A 26086-nucleotide genomic window follows, 5' to 3' on the forward strand; every position below is an offset into this window, starting at 1 on the left:
TTGAGCGTGCAGCTGTCAATACTTTGTCTCGATCTTTCATTAACAGGAATTTGACAATAATCGCATCTGGACGGTCACTGACTTCAACGCGAGAAGCCTATTCGCTGTGGTATTCTGTGTACATTACCCAGAAGTACCGAGCATACAAATGAGTTTTCCATCTTCAACTCCGATTTCATAAAATGTCTGATCACCTCTTCTACATTTTCTTCCTTTACTTGTGGGAGACCATAAAATAGTAAATTGTATTTTCCTGGTATCTTGTCTGATTTTCCAGATATTGTATTTTGCTTTCTAGCTCTTTTATGTACTCTGGTTTTGCTTTTTTCCAGTTCAGTTACTTTGGCATGTAGAAACTCTATAAACTAAGCACCTCTATGACTGTATTATCGAAGAGCGCTTCGGTTTTTATTGCCTTTCAAACGTTAGAGAATCATACTGTCCAATATGTTTTTTAGGAAACACCATCAATACGTTATTACTTAAAATTGCTAGAGTAATTGAGTATCATTAAATCTTTTAAATCTCCATTAATGAAATGACGTTCGATTCGTCCTTACGCTTAGGACCCTTGGCATGCGTTCAGCCACTTGTTTAGTCAAAGCGACTGCAACCGTTTTCGGGCACCATTGTAAGGGACTGTGATACCGATAACGGGTTTCGTTTAAAAAAAAAGAATTCGACATACCTCTCGTAGTACCTTTACCGCAGCTCTATCCCACATATTCTTGATTTTTGACTGCCACAATTCATGATTTAGACTTGATAAGTAATTACAAATATCATGGCAGTATGACTTCTTTAAAGACACTTGCTGTACCAAGCACATGTTTAAACCACGCCGGCCGCCATGTTTGATTTTATTTCGTAGATTGTCTGGCACTCGTTAAATCGACATATGTCAGCATCAGTATCTTCGTCCGTGGTGGCGTTTCTGCGTTGAACTAATAATATCGTCGATAACGTCATCGTCTGTCATGGTAGCGGCTGGTGGGGAGGTCAGAATCAACGGAGGCGTACATATTAAAAGGAACGGGGAGGTTGATGAGGTTCGAGCGAGGGGAATGTCATCGTCTTCTGTCGCTGCTGGGGGTAGGACTGCTGTCGGTCTTAAGCCTGCGTGGTGGAAACAAACAGTCCCAGATTGTTTTGTCGTTGTCACACATCGCCAGGATACGGCAATGAAGTTTCGCATCAAGTGCAGTGATCTCTGCTGTCTGCTGATTGCTTTAATATGACGCAGTAGTAGACGCTTTCTGTAGTGAAACTTTGAAATTTTGAATCACACCTTGGTCCATCGGCTGTGTGTTGCTGGTGGTGTTTCGGAGGCAGGAGTATGAGTTGATGGCTCGGAGATCATGGCTTTGTGGATGGGCTGGGGACATTTGTCAATAACCATAGCAAATGCGGCGTTGCTGGTTGGCAAGCATCCGGTCAGCTTTTACGGATCCATTCTATGAAAATATCACTGGTCATCCACGCCTTGCGGTTTGCTGTGTATTCAGTCGGGAGGGTGTGCACTTTCTTGGAAACATCTTGGCTTTGCTGACTTTCCAACGATAAATAGAGGGAGTTTCTCGGTACCAGTCATGTTGGCGCAAACCAGGGCGATGAGTTTCTTTTTGCTGCGTTTTCCTCGGTGGCAGTCAGTACCTTTGACGTCCAGGGTAGGGTCAGGCAGCATTCGATAAAATATACCAGTCTCATCAGCATTAAAGATATCGCTGTGGTTGTACTGCGATAGGAGAGTATGGAAGTCGTCGGCCCATTACATCATTGCGTCACTTGATTTGTCTTCACCACAGATTTTCTTGAAGCAGATACCATGTCTGTCTTTAAATCGATCAATCCACCCAGTACTGCAGTGGAAGCTAGGCTCTCCAATTCTTGCGGCAAGTTCGTTCGCTTTTATCATCGGGCCGGAAATAGGGAGATTTTGATCTCTGGCATGGGAGAACCACTTCAGAAGGGCTGCATCTTCTTTCTTGCTGGGTTCGTTTTCCAGGTGTGCTGCGCGAACTATTTTCATCAACGGTTTATTAAATGCCTCCGCTTGTGCATTTGCTCGCGGCCAATGAGTGGTAACCCTTTGATGTTCAAACCCCATGTTTTCAGCATATTTGTGAAAAGCATCAGAGTTAAATGGTGCTCCATTGTCACTTTTGATGACTTTGGGTGTTCCGAACATACTCAGCACTTTGTCCAAAACTGGAATAGTAGTATTGGCCGACACAGATCGCATTTTGTCGCCGTAGGGTATCCTATTAGGGATCCGTACCTTCCGTTTACAACATGGAATGTGATCGTGTCAAAGGTCTTGTTGGTTTCAATATTTAAAACACAAGTGCCTAGCACCTTGAGTGAGTTACTTCCTCCGTATGGTATTAACCTAGGTTTTGACCTGTACTTTGAAAGTGTAGGACTGCCAATCTTCTCATAGTCTGCTTCATCAATTATGTCTACTGAACATCCGCTGTCAACAAGAAATTTCAGATTCTTGTTATTTACCTTTATCTGAGTAAATGGACCTTTAACAGCATGTATATGCTCAGAGTTCTTCGTGTTTGGTTCGACCTTGCTTCCATAGCAATAACTGCCATCGCTATCTGGCGATTGGCGGTCGTCAGTCTCAACAGCTAGAACCTTGTTTTTAGATTTGCTCTTGTTTCGGCACACCTTTTGGAAGTGGTTCGGTTGTTTACAACCATGGCACACCTAACCCTTAGCAGGACACGGTTTTTCTCTATGTGGAAAAGTCCCTCCACAGTTCCAGCATTTAGTGTTTGACTTCTTCTGTTTTGTAAACTTGCGACTTCCAGTACCTTCAGTCCTTTGATCTTTGTCATGTTTTTGTTTCGGATGGCGTTGTTTGACTGCATTCACAGAATGGCTGTTCTCCATGGTTTGAGCTTGAATGTTTGACATTTCCATAGCTCTCACTAACGCTACAATATCAGCTAGCCCCTTATCCGGTTCTTGTAACGCTCGACGACGTAATCGGTTTGACGAACAGTTCTGAATGAGCGTAGACAAAATTTCCTTATCACAATCGGCAAATTCACATTCCTTGATCAATTTCAGTAACTCTGTGACATATTCGTCGATCGATTGACCTTCCTTTTGTTTGAATGTTCGGAAGTTATATATTTCAATCTGAGTGTTCTTTCTAGGTTTAAAATAGTTTGTGAGCACTCCTTTCACCCCATCATATGTATTTTCGGACTCACCTTTGTGGACCTGGTATATATCATAAACCTTATCGCTAATGTAATGGAGTAGTAAAGCTCGACGTCTCTCAGCGTCCTCCTCATCACCCAACTCCATTGCGTCAAATAGATTTTCAAGTCTCCCGATCCATCGCTCCCATCGTGGCCCAGCGTTAGATCTATCGCTTTCACTGTCGAATGTATGAAAAACTGGTCAACGCTCCATCCTCGTCGCCAGTTGTGGGGTTCTATATGGGTGTGTAACACCGGATGATTTGTGATGATGACAATGACAACAAACACACTTGTCTGGCTGACATGCTGGTTACTTTATTACCATGTGGTACTTCCGGTTACATACAAAATACGGAATGGGTTATACTAAATTTCGGAATAGGTTATACTAATATACGGAATGGACATTACAATTCTCCCCTTTTTAGCAATAAAATATTATCACAATTATTATTATCAAGAGTTCATGTCTTTTGTGTTCATATTATGAAATGAATGAATAGAATGACTAGAATTCACAAACTCATGGCCAGCTTCATAGAGATGGAAATATTTGGCTAACCAACTACATAACAGATATAAGCCTGGCAAGATTGTAACTATATGAAAACTTCAGGTATTTAGGTAATAAGTTATTCGTAATTTCGACGAACTACATCCTTGGATGATTTGTGATTTTATTTCCTTTTCAGGATCCACGAAGTCACATCGGGAGCTTTGTTGTCGGAGTTTTGTTGTAAAAGCATCGATTGATTCTCCAGATTCTTGAGAAATTTGTCTAAATTTATAGACCTGGAACTCTGTTGCCTTTTTAGGAGCAAAATATTCCGTTAGTTTTATTTGGGCTTCATTAAATGTGTCTCCGGTGTCCTGTGACGTTTCAAAAATGTCACAGACCTCTTCTCCTACGTAGTGCAGTAACATAGCTCTTTGTCTTTTCACATCTTTAATGTTCATTGCCACAAATAAGTTCTCGATGCGTTTCACATACTTCTGCCATCTTATGTCTGCAGCAGGTTCTTGTACCACAAATGGCGGGAATATTGGTAACGCTGTTGCCATACTTTGAAGGGCGATACTTCACATAAAACTACAAATGGATAACACAGTAGTTTCCTTCACAGTGATGAACAATTCTGTTCTAATCCCTCTTCATTGAGATGATTCTGTGATTAGCTTGATGCCGATTGATCTCATCCTCGTCGCCATTGTTATATCTCGTTGTTTTGTATAATGACAACAGACTCCATAGATTACATTATGTACATGTTTATTCGCCTGGGTACTGGTGGGAACTGCCTTGCCTAAAACAATGCATCTTACTACAATACATGATTATATTTACAATGTACAGGGTACGGGGCCTGGACAATTAATTGGTGTGTTATCAGGTACCGGACAATCAGACGGGCTCTGTCTGGAATTAGATGCTGTCGGGTTACGGTCATGTCAGTTCAATTAACTGTTAGTATGATAACACTGATATACTCGTGACATTACATTGACCATGTGTGTTTCTTCCGGGTTCAATGAACTGTATACAATAACAACAAGATAAGAAGGCTATTCTATTTTTATGTAGACAAGTATACAAGTAAAACAAGAAAGAATGTTTAACAATATAACACATCTCTTCATTACCCACGCCTCTGATCAATAAGTCCCTCATTACTCATAAAAAACATCCATCGCTAACTTATGTCCCCCAAACCCAATGCAACAAACCTTAATGTGGGTAAGAAACAAGTTTCAACAATACAAAAAAAATATAACAAACTTAACATGATTCAAACAAGGAAAATATCAAAAATATGTTTTGGCACCTCATGTAAAATATGTATATCATCAACATTTCAAAACACTGTTATATAAACGGTCACAAAACATAACCTACAGTAAACTTAAAACTTAAAAACACAAAGTCCGTCTGACAATATTGCAATATTTACACAACTATTTTGAATTCCTCCCAATGGTCCTCTGTTACCGTGGTAACATTTTGTCCATTTTGCACAAACGAATAAGTTGTTCGTTCCATTCTACGGTGAGAGGGCGCATCTGTCTGGGTTCCTTGATTTAACATGACCCGTGCATTGACCAATTGGGTGCCCATATCACGGGTCACAAACCTTGTAACAGGTGGCTCAGGCTCAGATGTCCCCTGCGCTGGTCCCTGCTCTTGTACGATGCGCCTTGTTGACTGAACCGGCATTGGATGACACGGTTTCCGTTACAAGCGACAAATCTGGATTGATTGCAAATCCAGTTGCGCCTTGCCGGACTCTCCCGCTGCCACAGCCATACCCGTAACATTGTTGGTGTCCTCCTGATCATCGTCCTCATCGGAGGACACATCTTCGATGATGCTTGATAGATTACCGGGATTGGCGTCTTCCCATGTCTCATTTGCTCGCCAAAAGCTCCTTCTTGTTTTCTCGCGACATGGCGTGTCAATGTCGCTTTTCGTTCTGATCGAAAGTTGCACAAGTTGCATTCGAATTTCTTTTTACTGTGGGCCTCTTTCCCACACTCAAATAGATGGTACCTCCATTTGCTTTCAGTTGGCAACCTTTGAAGGCATAAGGGACACACTATGCCTGGCTTAATCCTTGGTGTAATCCTTGTTTTTGGCATTCTGGGTGAACCTGAAACTCACCAATAACACTTGGTTCATTTTCTTTAATTGTTGTTTACAAGATATAGTGTTCAGTCAAAAATATTGGTTTCCTAATAGTTCGCCCTCTATTTGTTCTTTCCTGTACCTTGACATCTTCAACACTGTCCTCCCCAATTTCATTTTCCTCTTGCAAAGTTTATGCCTCATCCTATCTACATGAATAACATGTGTTTTAGCAGACTGACAGTGTTTTAATCTGATGGATTAAAATGGATAGAACAGAGCGAAGACACGTGCGTGCTATTCAATATAGCTGATTTTATTCACTGACTAGATATTACTATACACACATACAGTATTACTGCGCACGAGTATAGGTGGTGCGTCAAATCAACCAACATAAAGTTACTTTATAACAACAAAGTCTGACATACGCGTTGGTAAGGTGATAGTTCTCTTTGGACGCGCCGCGTATGTAGTGTCATTTTTACCGGCTGGGGAAAGTGCTTTCCCTGTCGAATCTGGCGTTGTGGTAACAACTGGTGGAATCGGTTTCTTAGGAGTCGCTGGAGCTGGAGTCTCCTCTGTAGATTCACGTGGATTTTCTGTACCCTGTAGATGTCGCCTATTTCTGTGGTATATACTTCGGGGTGTTTTGACACTATATGATCTGATGTCAGGGTTTGCTTTTTCTACAACACCGCTTGTTGACCAAAGTTTCTCATTGTCAAGTTTTACTCTAACCTTGTCTCCGACGTCCAAATCGGGTAAAGATTTAGCACCATGTCGCTTGTCGAAATGATATGAGTAACGGCGTTTGTACTCATCGTCCTTCCTTTTGACGTCATTCTGTTTTGGTCATTTAGGGACTAGCTTTTCAGTGGCGACTGGCACCGTTGTACGAATCTGTCTACCCATGATTAGTTGGCATGGACTTACACCTGTTGTCTTGACCGGTGTGGCCCGGTTTGCCATTAATGCTGCAAATACATCCTCCTGGGCGAGTATCCATTTGGCTATCTTGACTCCACTTTCTGCCTCGCCATTACCTCTGGGGTAGTGCGGAGATGAGAATGTTTGTCTAAATTCATAATCCTTGGCAAATTCCTTGAATTCGCGCGAAGTAAACTGTGTACCGTTGTCGGATACAAATTCCTCCGGAACTCCCCAGTGTGCGAGTATGTTCTTTAGTCGAAGAATAACTTGATTGCTGGTGACATTTTGGAGATGAGCAATCTCTAGAAATCTCGAATAATAGTCTATCAGAACAAGATAGTTTTTCCCTTGGAAATCACACAAATCCGCGGCAACCTTCTGCCAAGGTCGTAATGGTAACTCGGATACCTTCAAAGGTTCTTTATGTTGAGTTGGTCTGTGCTCCTGGCAAAATGTGCATGAGGTTACTTTAGCCTTGATACTTCTGGTAATTCCTGGCCACCATACCGTAGTTTTTGCCTTGTCACAACATTTGTCTATTCCCATGTGACCTTCATGGATACGTTCCAATAACTCGTTCCTCAGTTCCTCTGGAACAACAAGTCGGTCTCTGAACAATAACAGACCGTTTGACACCGAAAGTTCATTTCGCGACGGAAAGTACTCCGCTGCTATTTCGTCAACACCATCCAATTTGCCTGGCCATCCATACTTGGTGTACACTAGGGCTTTCTGTACGTTTAAATCCTGTAATATATTGGGCATTGTTGGCCGCAATACTAAAAACAACCCGACTCCATCAATGGCTGCTCTATTGTACATTTATTATCGGAACTCACCACAACCATCGATACATACATATGATACCATTAGAGGTGTTCCTGAAGGCATGGATATTATTAAAGATGCTTACTCCTAATATAAAATACACTACATTCCTCCCTTTCTAATTGAGAAATTGAAATTTTAGGAATCACCAATTTTGAAATTGACAATTTATCAATTATAATGTTCCAAATTAACTTGTATCTCTCTCTATAAGGAACTAAAAGAGTCTCTGCAGCACTTATTAACTAAACACATAAACACTATAACTCTAAACTCATGGCCATTAAATATAACACGGTCACAAATCTAACTTTCGCGGAAGCCGTCTCTCCTTCACTGGGTAACGTCTCTCTGGTTGCGGAGTCGCGATCAGAGCGGGTGTGGTTTCCTTGGGTTCCGAGACATCCTTGGGAACACTAGGAATAGGAACACTTGGAACACTAACAGCTGGCGGATCATTTACCGGTGGTGGAAGGTCCTGTGTCGTAACCGCATGATCCGGCTCACTCGCGAAGGGTTGGTCCATTGGGACCTTGGGTTGCTCGGTTCCACTCGCGATTGGCTGATCATACAGTTCCACTGATTCTTCACCGGTTGCCAGAAGGTGATCAACATGAACGTATCTGAGAGTTCTACCGACACGGATGAGGTACGTGAGAGGTCCCAGTTGTTTAACCACAGTTCCCAGAAGCCACTTTTCCTTTCCTCCACGGAAGTTCCGCACGCGAACAGATTGGTTACGTGCGAACGTCCTGACGCGAACACGTCCTTTGTCATGATGACGTTTCTGCGAATCCTGCTGCAGACTGGCTCGTTTACCCAAATCTGGTTTGAGTAGGCTAAGTTTAGTCAATAACTTTATCTTCAAAAAGAGTTCTGCAGGGGAAACCCCAGTTACCGTATAAGGTGTAGCACGATACTTAAACAAAAAGTTTGCTAAGCGGTGCTTAATCGATGATGTATCTCCGTCCAACACCTGCTTCATAAGAGTTTTCTTTAGAATCTGAACGCTCCGCTCAGCGGCACCATTAGAAGCGGGATGATAAGGTGGTACTAAGGTGTGCCTAACCCCGTTCATCTCCAAAAACTCTTGGAATTCAGAGGAAACAAACTGTGGTCCATTGTCAGAGACCATCTCCTCGGGGAGACCATAGGACACAAATATAGAACGTAATACCTCGATTGTCTTGGCCGCGGTGGTCGTTGACGTATGTACACTCTCCAGCCACTTCGAGTGACTGTCAATACGTACCAGAAAGTTATCTTGGTCTTTTTCGGCAAAGTCAATGTGTACGCGTTGCCACACGCGGGTCGGCCAACTCCACGGATGGAGTGGCGCTGTCGTGGGTCGATTGCGGACCGACTGACAGGATATACACGAATTCACTTGTTGTTCGATCTCCTGGTCCAGTCCCGGCCAACACATATAGCTTCTAGCTAGCGCTTTCATCCGACACACACCGATGTGCTGATCGTGAAGATCGGAGAATAAACGTTCTCGATATGCCATCGGAATTATTCGTTGTCAGAGATATGATTTGGCCATCCTCTCAAGGTATAGTCTAGCACTCGCGATAGAATCGGATCATTACGCGTTGCGCAGCTAATGTCTTGGCTACCACCGGAAGCTCATCAATTTGTGAAAATCGGAAGATGTCGGCCTCTTCTGACTCAACATTTCCTTGAACTGGTAGTCTCGAAAACGCGTCAGCGTTGCCGTGTTCGGTAGCTATGCTGAAAGGATCAACGCCCAGCGTTGCATACGAGCTGCTGCGAGAGTGGGTTCACCAGTCTTAGGTCCTAATATTGTTGTCAACGGCTTATGGTCGGTCACTAAAGTGAACCGATGACCATACAAATACTGGTGAAATTTCTTTACACCAAAGATGAGGGCTAGAGCCTCCTTCTCTAGTTGAGCATAGTTCTTCTCACTTGGAGCGAGCGTGCGCGAAGCGAACGCGATGGGTCTCTCATCCCCATTATCCATTATGTGTGAGATAACTGCCCGTTATCCGTATGCCGATGCATCACAGGCTAACTTCAATTGTTTGTTACCATCATAGTGTACAAGCATGGTGTTTTCTGAAAGTCTCTCCTTACACTTCAAAAATGCGGTCTCACATTCGCTAGTCCATTTCCATGGCGAATTTTTCTGTAGCAGTTCATGCATTGGTTGCAAGGTTGTAGACAAGTTAGGTAAGTATGACCCATAATAGTTCAATAAGCCTAAAAGGACTTCAACTCTGTCACATTTGTAGGACTGGGTGCTTCCCTGACAGCTTCTACCTTAGAGGTGGTTGAGTGTGAACCCTCGCTGTTGATCATATGACCCATGTATTCCAATTCATCCTCCATAAACTTACACTTGTCTGACCGTAACATTATGTTGTGTTGGTCAAGGCGCCTCAACACTTCTTCCAGCATTTCAAGATGTTTATCTTTGGACGGCGCGGTGATTAATATGTCGTCAATCCGGCATAGTACATGATCCAACCCCTGTAATATCTGGTCCGTAACAGCTTGGAAAATGGCAGGTGCGGAGGAAACCCCAAATGGCAATCGATGATATCGATACAACCCAAGATGGGTGTTGATGGTGAGGTACTGTTCTGACTCACTGTCCAACAACAACTGTTGATAGGCTTGAGATATATCAAGCTTGGTGAACTATTCTCCTCCAGATAACTGTGCAAACATATATCGTCGACATTGGGTAAGGGGTACTGCTGTGCATCCAGACACTGGTTGATGGTTTTTTTAAAATCCCAACACAACCAAATAGACTTATCCGCTTTCGGAACTATAACAATGGGAGTAGCCCAATCACTGCGGTCAACTTTGCTGATAATTCTCTGTGATTCCAGTCGATCGAGTTCCTTTTCCAGAGATTCTCGCAATGCGAAGGGTACGGGACGCGCTTTACAGAATATAGGTTTCACGTTAGGGTCCAGATGGATCTGTGCCTTAAAATGTTCAATCGCTCCCACGTCCTTCTGGAATAACCGACTGTATTTGGACTTTAACCCCTCAATGCTAACAAACTGAGTAGGTGTAGGCTCCCTTGAATCTGAATGAACTCTGAAATCTGCTTCCAGTTGAGCTTGATAGTCCTCAACCAATTCCTCCCAAGTAAAGAAGGTTTGTCTCCCTTGGCTATGATCAAAGGCAATGTCACCTGTTGACTCTCGTACCTCCACTGTCCCTAGTATCTCAACTTGGCCACCGCTGTAGGTTTTAAGTTTCACTCCAGTGGGTTTCAATGATAAATCACTCAAACAGGCTTTATACGAGACAATACTGACCGCTTCTCCTGTATCTAGCTCCATATTTACTAATGTTCCATTTAAATCAACCTTCACCTGATAACTAGATGTCGAACCACCTTTTGATGCTTGAAAATACCATAAATTCCAAAGTCATCGTCAGTGCAGGCCCCGTCGGCCTCTTGTATATACTTAGCCTTGACAGTTTTTCTCTTAGATAAACACGCCTTGTCAATGTGCCCAGTTTTAGAACATGAATAAAACTTCGCGTCTTTGTGTCTACATACATCTGATGGGTGTTTTCCGCCACAACGATAACAAGGTTTTTTAGCTCACCTGGCCCGAAGGGCCGGTGAGCTTATGTCATGGCGCGGCGTCCGTCGTCCGTCGTCCGTCCGTCGTCCGTCGTCCGTCTGTCCGTCAACATTTCCTTTAAATCGCTACTAGTCATAGAGTTCTGAATGGAATGTAACCAAATTTGGCCACAAACATCCTTGGGGGAAGGGGAACAGAAATTGTTATAAATTTTGGCTCTGGTCCCCCGGGGGCAGGAGGGGCGGGGCCCAATAGGGGAAATAGAGGTAAATCCTTTAAATCGCTACTTGTCATAGAGTTCTGAATGCAATGTAACCAAATTTGTCCACAAACATCCTTGGGGGAGGGGGAACAGAACTTGTATAAATTTTGGCTCTGACCCCCCGGGGGCAGGAGGGGCGGGCCCCAATAGGGGAAATAGAGGTAAATCCTTTAAAACGCTACTTGTCCTAGAGTTCTGCATGGATTGTAACCAAATTTGGCCACAAACATCCTTGGGGGAAGGGGAACAGAACTTGTATAAATTTTGGCTCTAATCCCCCAGGGGCAAGAGGGGCGGGGCCCAATAGGGGAAATAGAGATAAATCCTTTAAATCGCTACTAGTCATAGAGTTCTGAATGGAATGTAACCAAATTTGGCCACAAACATCCTTGGGGGAAGGGGAACAGAAATTGTATAAATTTTGGCTCTGGTCCCCCGGGGGCAGGAGGGGCGGGGCCCAATAGGGGAAATAAGGTAAATCCTTTAAATCGCTACTAGTCATAGAGTTCTGAATGGAATGTAACCAAATCTGGCCACAAACATCCTTGGGGAAGGGGAACAGAACTTGTATAAATTTTGGCTCTGACCCCCCAGGGGCAAGAGGGGCGGGGCCCAATAGGGGAAATAGAGATAAATCCTTTAAATCGCTACTAGTCATAGAGTTCTGAATGGAATGTAACCAAATTTGGCCACAAACATCCTTTGGGGAAGGGGAACAGAAATTGTATAAATTTTGGCTCTGGTCCCCCGGGGGCAGGAGGGGCGGGGCCCAATAGGGGAAATAGAGATAAATCCTTTAAATCGCTACTAGTCATAGAGTTCTGAATGGAATGTAACCAAATTTGGCCACAAACATCCTTGGGGGAAGGGGAACAGAAATTGTATAAATTTTGGCTCTGGTCCCCCGGGGGCAGGAGGGGCGGGCCCAATAGGGGAAATAGAGGTAAATCCTTTAAATCGCTACTAGTCATAGAGTTCTGCATGGAATGTAACCAAATTTGGCCACAAACATCCTTTTTGGAAGGGGAACAGAACTTGTATAAATTTTGGCTCAGGCCCCCGGGGGCAGAACAGGTGGGGTCCAATAGGGGAAATAGAGGTAAATCCTATAAATCGCTACTTGTCCTAGAGTTTTGCTTGGTTTGTGACCAAACTTGGCCATAAACATCCTTGGGGGAAGGGGAACAGAACTTGTATAAATTTTGGCTCTGGCCCCCTGGGGGCAGGAGTGGTGGGGCCCAATAGGGGATTGAGAGGATAATATTATAATTCCTTCAGAAAAGAAACAATGAACCTGTATTCAGAACATTACTTGGCATTACCAGGTGAGCGATACAGGCCCTCTGGGCCTCTTGTTGTTGTTTACATTGTCTGACTGTGATTTTGACTCACCTGTCACTGCTTTCTTGTTTAAATCACGTTTCGGTGGTCTGGATCTGGGTCCTTTGAACACTTTATTTGCATCCGCCTGCACATGCCCAGGCTTCATTTCCGTCGTGTTCCGCCCGGCAGTTTCCATAGCAACAGATATTTCACATGTTTTGTCCAACGTCAAATCCTTAACCGCTAATAGTTTCTTCTGAATAAACTCATTACGAAGGCCAAAAACAAGTCTGTCTCTGAGAGCTTGTTGGAGAAAGTTACCGTACTCACATCGAGCTGCTAATTTCTTCAAACCCACGACATAATCCGCTACACTTTCCCCCTCCTTCTGACTGCGGTTGTGAAATTTAAACCTCTCTGCTATGACTAACGGTTCAGGCATGAAATGTCCTTTGAGGGCTGTCACAATTTCGTCGTACGTCTTAGTACTGGGTAAATCTGGTGTCATGATATTTCTTAACAGACTGTAGGTCTGAGGCCCCATAACGGCTAGAAATACTGCCACCTTTTTATCCGTGATGTCGTTGGCGGCAAAATACTGCTCCATGCGCTCCACATAACACGTGAAGTTTTCAGACCCCTCGACAAATTCGCCTATTTTACCGACGTGCGCCAATGTATTCACTGCAAACGGGAGTTCCGCGAATGCTCTTAGCCGAGTTTTCCGAGTATCCTCGTCGCCATTTTGTAATATAATGGGCATTGTTGGCCGCAATACTGAAAACAACCCGACTCCATCAATGGCTGCTCTATTGTACATTTATTATCGGAACTCACCACAACCATCGATACATACATAGGATACCATTAGAGGTGTTCCGGAAGGCATGGATATTATTAAAGATGCTTACCCCTAATATAAAATACACTACAAATCCCTTAGTTGAGCTTCTCTAATGTGATCAAGTTTCACATCTGAAATGGGTCTAAGTGACTTGACTGAATTTGTGTACAGTTCAACTTCATCACTTGAATTGTCTTGCTGTGTTTTCATAGGACTTCGCGATAATGTATCTGAAACCACTAGCATTTCACCTGGCACATGCTCTGCTATTGGGTTGAATCTCCTGATACGCATCAAAAGACGTTGGCATCGCAAAGGAGTTTTGTCTAGATCTTGAGTATTATAGAGAGCAACCAACTAAATAATTTTACATAGACCACAGTGTTAAACTTTGTTAAGGTTTTGTACTGTATTATTAAAACAAAGGATTTTTTTTCAAAAATATTATTTTATTCAGTAATACATTTAAATAACAATACATTTCCCATTCGCATATCTAGGGCTCTCATTCAATTTCCATATTTGTTATATTTTAGATCAAATTTATCTTACTCTTCTCTCTTACCTAATAACTGATGTATTAAGAATTTGCGCTTGCATGCATTTCAATCATTCGTCTCATCCACTCAAAAAATTATATTCAGTTAATTTAATTAATTTCCACAACAGTTTAAAAATATATCAAGGGGGACAACTCTTACATACAATAGTCAGAAGGGAGACTTTCATTCCGTTTCATTCTAATATTCCGGGAAAAACCAAACACATTTACTCATAAGGAACACCACATTCACCTTAACTTGCACCACTCTCTGCATCTTTTATACAGCTATATTCAACATTCACACATAATAATAATACCTATTGTTACAATAATACTGCATAGTTAATTGGATTGTTTGTGTAATCAAACAATAATAATGATGATAAATATAGAAGGACATAAAATCATTATTTGAAGGATATTTTATAATTAACTTACATTATATATAATAATAATAATAAAAATACTGTAAGAGGTATCTTCATAATTCCAATTGTTCTGAAATCAGAACGATTTTTTAAGTGTTCCAGCAAAATTAATGTAGTGTAACTTACTTACTTTTGGAGAAAATCGTCTTTTTGTGTCCCTATTTCCCTGATGAAAATTTTCACTTGGAAGGTCTTTATCACTACGGTGTTTATTCACGTTGAAAACAAGCGTTCTGACGCCCTTCGCGGGTTAAGTTCATTTTACGAATTAAAAGTCAACAGAAGAAGCGGAATAATATCAAGAAACAATGGCATTTTCAGCTCTGATATCGACATTAGTCGGGCACAAAACCCAATATCGGATAATAAGAATTTCCTGTAATAGTAGCAATAGGAAAATATTACGATGTCAGTAAATAGATGTTTAATTTCTTTCGTTTGATTCAATTTCTAAAGTTGTTGACTTGATCCCGAACATTCCAGTGACGTCACTTTTAGTAGGAATGAATGAAACGGCAGTCAATCCCGCCAAACAGTGACGTCACAATCACCGGAATGAACATTCTGTGTAAATAACAGGCAATTTGCTTTCGTTTTGATTACCATCTTCTGTATGTATAATGAAAAAGTTGCAGGGTAAACAGAATACCCGGTCGCTATCTTACAATACAAGTTTTATTTTGGTGTCGACAGGGAAAACAGAGATGACTCTGCAAAACCTCCTCATCTCATCTCATCTCATCTCATTTCATCGCACAAACGATAGCAGCAGCTATATTAATTATAGCAAAATAAAAATGTCCAACGTTGGAAATATTGCAAGTACATTCATTATTTACATAAACCAATAATTAGAATAATCATTTATTTCATCTAGACTAAATAATTTGCGAGTCCCGTACACCGCCTGCAAGGAGACGACCTTGGCATATCGCTACCCACGAAGCTCTCGATCGTGGTCTTATATTATGTAACTTTTCCTGGGATATTAATTCTAGATATATCTGTTTTCGACAGTTAAATTTCTTTGAACATGTGTAAAACAAGCAGTCTCAACTGCTATTCCGAGACCGTAAAATTCAATCTTGATCACCTCAGCCAAGACACAGGGGCACGCAAATTATGACAGAAACGTTTACTAGTAATTTGATACCTATGTCATTTGAAAGTATTGGAGACCTTTTGATATGCACGTGTATATCATGATGTTTCAAGTGGATGCCCGTATGAAAAATTAATTATATATATTATATACATGTTATAAAATTCGGTTAGCTTTTTAGCCCACCATCATCAGATGGTGGGCTATTCAAATCGCCTTTCGTCCGTGGTCCGTCCGTCCTTCCGTCCGTCCTTCCGTCCGTCCGTCCGTTAACAATTCTTGTTACCGCTATTTCTCAGAAAGTGCTAAAGGGATCTTTTTCAAATTTCATATGTAGGTTCCCCTAAGACCCTTGTTGTGCATATTGCATTTTGGGACCGATCGGTCAACAAGATGGCCGACAGGCGGCCATCTTGGATTTTGATGGTTAAAGTTTGTTACCGCTATTTCTCAAAAAGTACTGAAGGGATCTTTCTCAAATTTCATATACAGGTTCCCCTAGGGCCCTAGTTGTGCATATTGCATTTTGGGACCGATCGGTGAACAAGATGGCCGACAGGCGGCCATCTTGGATTTTGATAGTTAAAGTTTGTTACCGCTATTACTCAAAAAGTGCTGAAGGGATCTTTCTCAAATTTCATATACATGATCCCCTAGGACCCTTGTTGTGCATATTGCATTTTGGGACCGATTGGTGAACAAGATGGCCGACAGGCGGCCATCTTGGATTTTGATAATTAAAGTTTGTTACCGCTATTTCTCAAAAAGTACTGAAGGGATCTTTCTCAAATTTCATATACAGGTTCCCCTAGGACCCTAGTTGTGCATATTGCATTTTGGGATCGATCGGTAAACAAGATGGCCGACAGGTGGCCATCTTGGATTTTGATAGTTAAAGTTTGTTACCGCTATTTCTCAAAAAGTGCTGAAGGGATCTTTCTCAAATTTCATATACAGGTTCCCCTAGGGCCCTAGTTGTGCATATTGGATTTTGGGACCGATCGGTGAACAAGATGGCCGACAGGCGGCCATCTTGGATTTTGATAGTTAAAGTTTGTTACCGCTATTACTCAAAAAGTGCTGAAGGGATCTTTCTCAAATTTCATATACATGATCCCCTAGGACCCTTGGTGTGCATATTGCATTTTGGAACCGATTGGTGAACAAGATGGCCGAAAGGCGGCCATCTTGGATTTTGATAATTAAAGTTTGTTACCGCTATTTCTCAAAAAGTACTGAAGGGATCTTTCTCAAATTTCATATAAAGGTTCCCCTAGGACCCTAGTTGTGCATATTGCATTTTGGGACCGATCGGTGAACAAGATGGCCAACAGGCAGCCATCTTGGATTTTGATAGTTAAAGTTTGTTACCGCTATTTCTCAAAAAGTACCGAAGGGATCTTTCTCAAATTTCATATATAGGTTTTCCAAGGGCCCTAGTTGTGCATATTGCATTTTGGGACCGATTGATGAACAAGATGGCCGACAGGTGGCCATCTTGGATTTTGATAGTTAAAGTTTGTTACCGCTATTTCTCAAAAAGTGCTGAAGGGATCTTTCTCAATTTTCATATACAGGTTCCCCTAGGATCCTAGTTGTGCATATTGGATTTTGGGATCGATCGGTAAACAAGATGGCCGACTGACGGCCATCTTGGATTTTGATAGTTAAAGTTTGTTATCGCTATTTCTCAGAAAGTACTGAAGGGATCTTTCTCAAATTCCATGCATAGGTTCCCCTTGTACTCTAGTTGTGCATAGGACTGATGCGTAATTGCCTTTCGGGACTGATCGGTAAACAAGATAGGCAACCGGCCGCTATCTTAGATTTCATTGTTGAAGTTGGTTAGGTACCACTATTTCTTAGAAAGTACTATAGCGATCTGTCTCAAATTTTATATGTAGTGTGTTTGAAAAAGTTTGAAAAGCAGGGAAAAGATCCCTCTTTCCATTGTCAGACATTGATCATTCTTTGGTGGGCGCCAAGATCCCTCTGGGATCTCTTGTTTATTGTCATTATTGTTATATACACTGTATATGATATTTAAACGAAAACACATATTTTACCTAAGAAGCCGATCACATATATAATGTAAGTATCGGTTAGCTTGTAATAAATAATAATGATAATAATTACAGGAGGAATATTAGTTAGCTATTGTGTTCTATAATTAAAGTCTAGGTTCTCATATAACACTAGATAGAAAAAAACTGCTCAAACTCCAACCAGGGTAGCTTTATTGAAATCAGGCGCATTTTGCACTAAAAAATCATGAAATTCTAATGCTTTTACCTATTCATTATCAAAGTTAATATTTTGAACCTAAATCTCAATATGAATTTCCAAATTCATATCATGGTTATCTAGGAATAATTACCTGTCAGAAACCATTTTTACTTTTGAAATTCATAATTAGCCAGCCAATCAGCGGCCGGGTTAAAATTCTATCCTGGGCTCAATCTTGTATACACAGGGGCCATTTCGAAGGTCTTTTTTATTTAGTTGGTTGTTCCCTATAATCAGAGGTACTAGAGGTTTGTGGTCTGTGAGGAGCTGAAAGTTCTCCAATCTGACAAGATAGCGTTCGAACTTTGCGCATGCCCACGTAGCCGCCAAACATTCCTTTTCGATTTGAGCATGTTTAGTCTCTGTCGAAGTAAGAGTTCGCGAACAAAATGCGATCGGTTTAAGTTCTCCTTTCTCATCATTCTGATAAAGAGCCGCGCCAAGTCCAAAACTGCTTGCATCAGCACTTACAATGGTTTCACGCTTGGTGTTGTAGAAGTTCAGAACTGGAGTTTCTGTCAATTTACGCTTAACTTGCTCAAACGCATGTTCTTGCATAGGAGTCCATGACCATACTTGGTTCGATTTCAGCAAATCAGTCATAGGTTTCATTGTGTCAGAAAGACCAGGTAAGAAACGACCCAGATAATTAATCATTCCAAGGACTCTTCTCAACTCTGTGATGTCATTAGGAGCATCCAGATTCCTGATAGCCTCAATCCTTTTCGGATTTGGGGAAATTCCCTCTGAGCTAATCACATGGCCAAAGTACTCAATGCTCGACTTCCCGAACTCGCACTTGTCTTCATTCAATTTCAGACCTGAGGCTGTAATTCTGTCCATTACCTTTTTAAGACGCTCGTCGTGCTCTTCAGCCGTCTTTGCGTATATCAATGTGTCATCTATGATAGCTTCTACACCTTCTAGTCCAGCAAGTAGTTCTGCCATCTTTCTCTGGCATATCTCTGGAGCTGATGTTATGCCAAATGGGACTCGACGAAAACAGAATCGCCCAAATGGTGTGATAAATGTCGTCAACTTTGAGCTGTCAGGGTGAAGTGGTATTTGGTAGAATCCGCTGCTAGCATCTAGTTTGGATAAGATTTTAGCACGCGCTAGCTTGGGAGCTATGTCGTCAAGTGTAGGCAGCATAAGTATTTTGCGCTTTACCCCTTCGTTCAGTTTTTCCAGGTCAACGCAGATTCTAACATTACCGTTCTTCTTTACCACTGGTACCATAGGGGCACACCAATCCGTAGGTTCTGTGACCCTCTCAATTGTTCTTTCATGTTCCATTCGCTCCAGTTTCTTTGACACTTTACTAAGTAATGGAAATGGTACACGTCTTGCAGTCGTAACACAGTACGGTTGGACTTTATCCGTTAATTTGATGTATGCAGGCTCGCACTTGAGCAGGCCCGATGACCCAAATACTGATGTGTTGTTGAATTTTACACTTTCGTCAATCCGAAGTACTAGTCCGAGTTGTACCGCAGCATCACGGCTAAGTAAATTACTTGTGTTCTGTCCTCCGACTATGTAAAACTCCAGCGGATAGTTTTTACTTTTAAAACGCACACCATATGTGAATCGTACCAGGCATCCTAGTTGGCCTCCTGGGCTCTGAAGCACCGTGTTGTCACCTTTGTCCAATTTACTGAATTTAGGTTTATTTTTTAGACGGTTATATGTCCGTTCAGATATAACTGATTTGTTAGCACCTGTATCTATCTTTAGAGTCACAGATGAGCCACACACTGGTAAAATTACCTTCCATGGTTCAGACAATCCACTGTTTACAGAACCCAAAAAGAATTCTTCTGGATAATGTTCATGTTGTACCACCTCTTGTACTGTCTGTTTACTCCTACAGAATACTGCGAAATGACTGGTTCCTTTACATTTGTGACATTTCTTCCCATAAGCAGGACATGCTCCGCGTTGGTGAGTTCTATTGCACCTTGAACATCTCTGTGTACTTTTACTACTACCTTGAGTTCCTGTTGCTGTGCTTTGTTTTTGACCTGTAGGACGTTTCGGCCACCTCTTGTTCTTATTAATTGCGTCGATATTAGTTGCCTTTGTTCAGCCTGACGCGCGGTTTGTAAAGCAGTTTCTAAAGTAAGGTCGGACTTCAGCTGTAATTTTTCAGAAATTGCTTTGTCTGTTATGCCGATAACTAACCGGTCTCTAATGTGATCATCTCTGTTTTGTCCGAACTCGCAGTACTCGGCTAGTTCATGAAGAGCTCTCATAAAAGCCTCGATAGACTATGTAGGGCCTTGACATCTCATGTGGAATTTGGCACGTTCATGTATAACGTTACGCTTGGGTATGAAATATGAGTTCAGTTCAGTTCAAACCAAAGAACTTATCTGGACAATGTCCTCTTTTTTTATTGAGCTTGGTGGCTTATCTGTACCCCGAGAATCGTTGGAGCCAGTCCGGCCACTCAATCGGTGATGTGAAGTCGAAGGCCTCCGGTGCATGAAATTTCGCCATTGTTGTATTCTGTTCTGATTGCCACAATGGACGGTGAATTTCAGCGTCGCTCCAGACCTTACTTCACATAACAAGCCACTTCTGACACCATGTTTTAATCTTGCATGGATAGAACAGAGCGAAGACACGTGCGTGCTATTCAATATGGCTGATTTTATTCACTAGATATTACTATACACACATACAGTATTACTGCGCACGAGTATTGGTGGTGCGTCAAATGAACCAACATAAAGTTATAACAGATAGCAAGGGTTCAGAAATGAGGAAGAAGTCAAGACTATCTTTCTTAAAGATGCTCCATCGCTGACAAATAGTATTTTTTCACTATCAAAAACAGGAGCAGACGATTTAGTATTTTTCTTCAGTTACAAAAGTTACTTACTTTAGACCATTACCACCATTGAAAAGTTTGAGCTCCTAATTTTACATTAAGTTAAAAATATAAAAAATAATTAATTGCATCCCGAAAAAATTCCGTGTCACTATATCCTATATGGAATGAAATAGTGATTGCGCATGCACCAAAGGCAAAATGAATTATTTCATTATATTTTTCGTGTTAATTAGACAGATATATACACGATTACACGCCAATTATTATTCAAATGATGAATGCCATTTATGCTCTGTCGGCGGTGGAGCATCTTTAATTGGTGATTTTTTAAACCAAGTATATCTGTGTAATTCAGGATTATTAACCGGCCAAGGGTCACATAGTTGTAAATCTAACATCATTTTAAGGCTTTAGCGTACTACAGTGCCATTGAAGTTGACAACAATCATTGCAATCAGATTTGTTCAATTATTCCAACAATTTACTAACACCACCTGGTGGGTAACAAAATTTTGCCGCCATTATTCAATATTATTTTCTGTGTGCATTGAAATTGCAATAACACAAACAATTCAAATACAGAAAACCATACACATTGAAAAATATTACCTGTTTCAGTTATTGGACAATAGCATATTGCATGTCACAGATGATATGAAATCCCTACAGTATATTCTACTAAAACGTATTCTCGAGACGTCGAGAAAATTTCTTAAGAGTTACTTCCCTTCATTTCACTATGGCGTCGGTGCACACTTGAAGGCTTCAAAGTTTTAAACTTCTTTCCAAGTGTTATATTTAGTTGTATTGAATCTGATTGTTGTAGATATTCTTCTCTACAGTTAGAATAACTCTGACCAGGTGTCATTCACGACCACATGCTTCTTTTATTAACACTGCGCATGTCAATACAACATATCACATCAACATCCGGTATAGGGAGTAATCGTTACTTAGATATTGAGTAATCATTATTTCAATTAGTTTACCAATTCAAGAACACTACATCCCTCATTTTTTTGGAAATTAAAATCAAATTATTTTTTTAAATGTTAATATTGACTAGAACGTTTGATAAGCTCAAACTACAATCTATCCATTTATAACTAGAGTAAATTACAAATAAAATACTTTCTCACAATGTTTGAGTATTTGTTATTTGTTTCCTTTTATAAATTGTCTATAGGCAAATTGTTTCTGACGAAACAAAACTGAAAACAACACTTTGACCTAAATATTTTCTTGTGAAACAAATAAAACGTATTAACAAGATTAACACTGTCAATAATCTTAGCACATGCACTACATGTACCATCCTGTATGATACTGTGCGACACTTTTTTTTAGCTCATATCAAAATCCTTGAACCTGGATGGTAGTGTAATCCTTCTGGATGCCTTTGAATAACTATTTCATAGTTCATATTCTTTTCAGGCAAATGCTCATTATTTTGGAATTGTTCAAATTCTGGTTCAGTTTCGAACTTGCTATTTCCCTCACCATTGAACTTTGGCTCAATTTCATAATTTTGTTCAAGTTCACTGAATTGTTCACGTTCAGTTGTTCCTTCACGTTCAACTGGTCGTTCAAGTTCACTCCTTGGATCAGTCCTGAATTTCTTTAAATGTGATGAATTTCGCCTGTAATGAACACCATCCTTTTCCACCTCCACACTATTTCCATGCTTTTCGACGACGCGATACGGTTGTGATTCAAATATCGCAGAGAGTTTATTTTGATGTTTTTGCTTCATCATTACTTCATATCCCTTTTCAATTTCACTTTCACGAGCGTTTCGACGATTGTCAGCATATTCTTTCGAAATTGCTTTCTGTTCTGTATCATGATCTCGAACTTCGAAATCTTCAATAGGTTCATCTCCTAATCCAGGTAGACGCGTTCTAAGTTTCCTTCGAAATAACAACTCTGCTGGACAAACTCCAGTCACTGAGTGAGGAGTTGTTCTATACATCATGAGATATGACGATAGTTCCTCTCCCCAATCTTTCTTTTCGACTTGAGCGATTTTCAGACGTTTCAGAAGTGATCGGTTTTGACGTTCTACCTCTCCGTTTGCTTGTGGCCATAGAGGTGTCACTTTTCTGTGTTCAATGTTCTCCTCAAGATACGCCTTGAATTGTTCACTTATAAACTGTGGCCCGTTATCAGTTGTGATACTTATCGGTAGACCGTGTGTGAGGAACATTTTCTTCAGTCTCTTGATAACATTGTCTGCGGTTGTACTTTTCATAATCTCAACTTCGACATACCTACTATAGTAGTCTACTACCACTAACAAATGGTCTCCTGACGGTAACGGTCCCATCAGATCTGCAGAGATCTGTTGCCATGGTCCACTCGGTAATTCGGTACTTTTTACCGGCTCTGGTGATGACGGCATACCTACAATTTGAAATGGTCGACACGTCTTATATGACTTTTCGATATCTCGATCTATCCCTGGCCACCAAACTTTCGTTCGCATACGTCGTTTTTGTGCTACAATACCCGGATGTCCCTCGTGTGCTATGTCCAACACGGGACCCCTCAATGATTCGGGTATGATAATACGCGTACCCCTCAACGCAAGCTTTCCGATATCACACAGTTCATCCTTAATCAACTGATATGCTCGGTCTTCTTTCTTTTTCCCCCAGTTGTTCCTTATGTTTTCTCGAACTCTCGATAGCTCTGGATCTTTTGCCGATTCGCGTTCGATTTCTCGTGTTGACAATGCTTTCGGAGTAGAATGTTGAGCAGAGAATCGAATGTACTCCTCACTGTCTTTTACATTTTCGGTAGCATCTGGAGTTGTCAATCTTGACAAACAGTCTGCTATGTTTGACTTTCCCGGAATGTGTTTCACCTTGAATGTGTACGGTTGGAGTCGCAGCACCCATCGGTTGATACGGGCACTTGGTTTCGATTTACTGGAGTAGATAAACTCTAACGGTTTGTGATCGGTATGGAGTTCAAAATCTATGCCATAGAGATACATGTTGAACCGTTCACAGGCCCACACTATGCCTAGTGCTTCTTTCTCAGTCTGTGAGTAACGTTTTTCGACGTCGGTCAAGCTGCGGCTAGCATAACATATTACACGTTTCATGCCATTTTGTTCCTGTGTTAGGACAGCTCCTAATCCTACTGGACTAGCATCGGTTATCACACACGTTTTTGCCTTTGTGTCGAAATATCCTAGTGTTTCAGCGCTTGCCAACCTGGATTTGAGTTCTTTAAATGCCTTGTCTTGCTCAAGACCCCAAACAAATTCCTGGTCTTTCTTTGTCAAACGTCGTAGCGGTTCTGATATTGTTGCTAGATTTGGTATGAAACGCGCACAGAAATTCACCAAACCTAGAAAGCTACGGACCTCGCTAGCGGACTCTGGTTGTCTAGCATCTTTGACTGCCTCAACTTTACCACTGTGTGGACTGATTCCTTTAGACGACAATAAATGTCCCATGAATTCAAGTTGATCTAAGTGGAATTTACACTTTTCCCTATTTAGTGTAAGACCTTTTTCCCTCAATCTTATAAGTAGATTCTCCAGATTCTCATCATGTTCTTCTGTTGTGCTTCCATGCACCACAATGTCATCAAAGATGTTTCCGACCCCTTTACACCCATGTAAAGACTGCTGGATTATCCTCTGATACATTTCAGGGGCGCAACTCACTTCAAACATTAGGCGTTTATATCTGTAGAGACCTTTATGGGTTACAAAGGTAGTTATCTCCCTTGATTCCTCTTCCAATTCAATCTGATGAAATGCCCATTTCAAATCAAGTTTGCTGAAGACCGTGCTCTGATTTAAATCGTGGATTACCTCATCTACCGTTGGGATAGGATGACGTTCACGCTCAATCGCCTCATTTGCTCTCCGCATGTCCACGCAAATTCTCAGATCACCATTTTTCTTTGGTACAACAACAATGGGCGATACCCAGGGAGTTGGTCCCTCTGCTTTTTCGACAATGTCAAGATCAGTCAATTCATCAAGTTTTTTCTCAATCGGAGTTCGTAGACTGAACGGTACAGGTCTAACAGATTGCGCTACGGGTTGAACCTCCTTATTTATCGGAATGTGAAGTTGGAAGTCCTTCAACTTTCCTAGACCTTCAAATCGATCCTTATACTTCTCGACAAGTGTTTCATGTCCACCCACTGTTTCAATACTATTCGCGAAACCAACTCTGAGAACACCTAAGGCAGTAGCTGTCTTTTCACCCAGTAAATCTTGACCTTCACCTTTGACAACTGTGAAATTATCCTCAAGTGCTGTGTTCCTTACTTTTATTTCAGCTGTAAAACTACCTAACACTTCAAGTGGTGTTTTACTTCCATACGGGTACAGTCTCTTTGCAGATTTCCTCGACTCGCATTTTATGTTGTTCTCCTTTAGTCGTTTCCACTCTGTTTCGGAGATTACATTGCACGTCGCTCCTGAATCAATGATTAGCGATGTAGACACTCCACCAATCTCTGCATCAAGTTTCACAGATGAATGTTTTTCCTCGACAGAAAATGCATAATCGGAATCACTCTCTTCCTTGACCAGTCTCACTTTCGGCTGTTTCTTTCCTTTTTCCTTCCTACCAGATTTTGTTTTAGTTCTACAACACTTCATGTAATGTCCAACTTTCTTACATTTTGAACATTCAGTCTCCCGAGCAGAGCATTTGGGATCTGATGAGATGTGTCGCAAATTATCACATCTATAACACCTGATGTCTGTTTTCTCATTTTGTTATTTGTGTTTGTACTGTTTGGGTCTTGCCCCAGATTTTACATAATTGACTGACTGACTCTGACCTCCTGATGCCATGTTTGTGGCCTGTCTCTCACTTGTTTCCATAGCCCTTGCTAAATTTTGTAATTGAGCGAGTGTCAACTCTCTTCCCCTTTCCAGTAACTTCCTACGTAAATGATTAGACAAGCATTTTTCTATTACTTGGTCCTTTATTTGATCATTTACGTTTTCACCGAAATCGCAAAAATCTGCCCTCTGACGTAGACGAGTCACGTACTGGTCGACCGACTCGGATGGTTGTTGAGCCATGCCGCGAAATAAATGTCTTTCATACGATACAGTACATTTACTCTTGGGGTGAAATAATTTTCGAGCTGGGCCTTGACCACGTATAGACAGTTTCATGATTATCTGCGTTTGGTTGGCGGGCTGGGAATGTAAAATAGACGTCTTGCAGATCGGTTCCCCCATAATGTACCAACAACGCTTTTGCTTGTTCAGCATTTTGAATGCCATTCCCGTCTT

The 26086-nt window shown here is 41.3% G+C and overlaps 2 protein-coding genes across 2 annotated transcripts; both read right to left on the minus strand.

The window, feature by feature from the left end:
• Positions 1–2715: 2715 nt before the first annotated feature.
• LOC138326474 (uncharacterized) lies at positions 2716–3324 on the minus strand. Its single transcript, XM_069272575.1, has one exon. The coding sequence runs from the start codon at positions 3322–3324 to the stop codon at positions 2716–2718; it is 609 nt and encodes a 202-aa protein (XP_069128676.1).
• A 6286-nt stretch (positions 3325–9610) lies between these two features.
• Positions 9611–13528, minus strand: LOC138326475 (uncharacterized). Its single transcript, XM_069272576.1, has 3 exons — positions 12835–13528; positions 10221–10993; positions 9611–9754 (listed from the first exon to the last, which is right to left on the minus strand). Exons 1-3 carry the CDS (start codon positions 13526–13528, stop codon positions 9611–9613), a joined length of 1611 nt encoding a protein of 536 aa, XP_069128677.1.
• Between the last annotated feature and the right edge of the window lie 12558 nt (positions 13529–26086).

The sequence above is a fragment of the Argopecten irradians genome, chromosome 6 (genome assembly GCF_041381155.1).
Source record: "Argopecten irradians isolate NY chromosome 6, Ai_NY, whole genome shotgun sequence".
NCBI classification, from domain to species: Eukaryota; Metazoa; Mollusca; class Bivalvia; order Pectinida; family Pectinidae; genus Argopecten; species Argopecten irradians.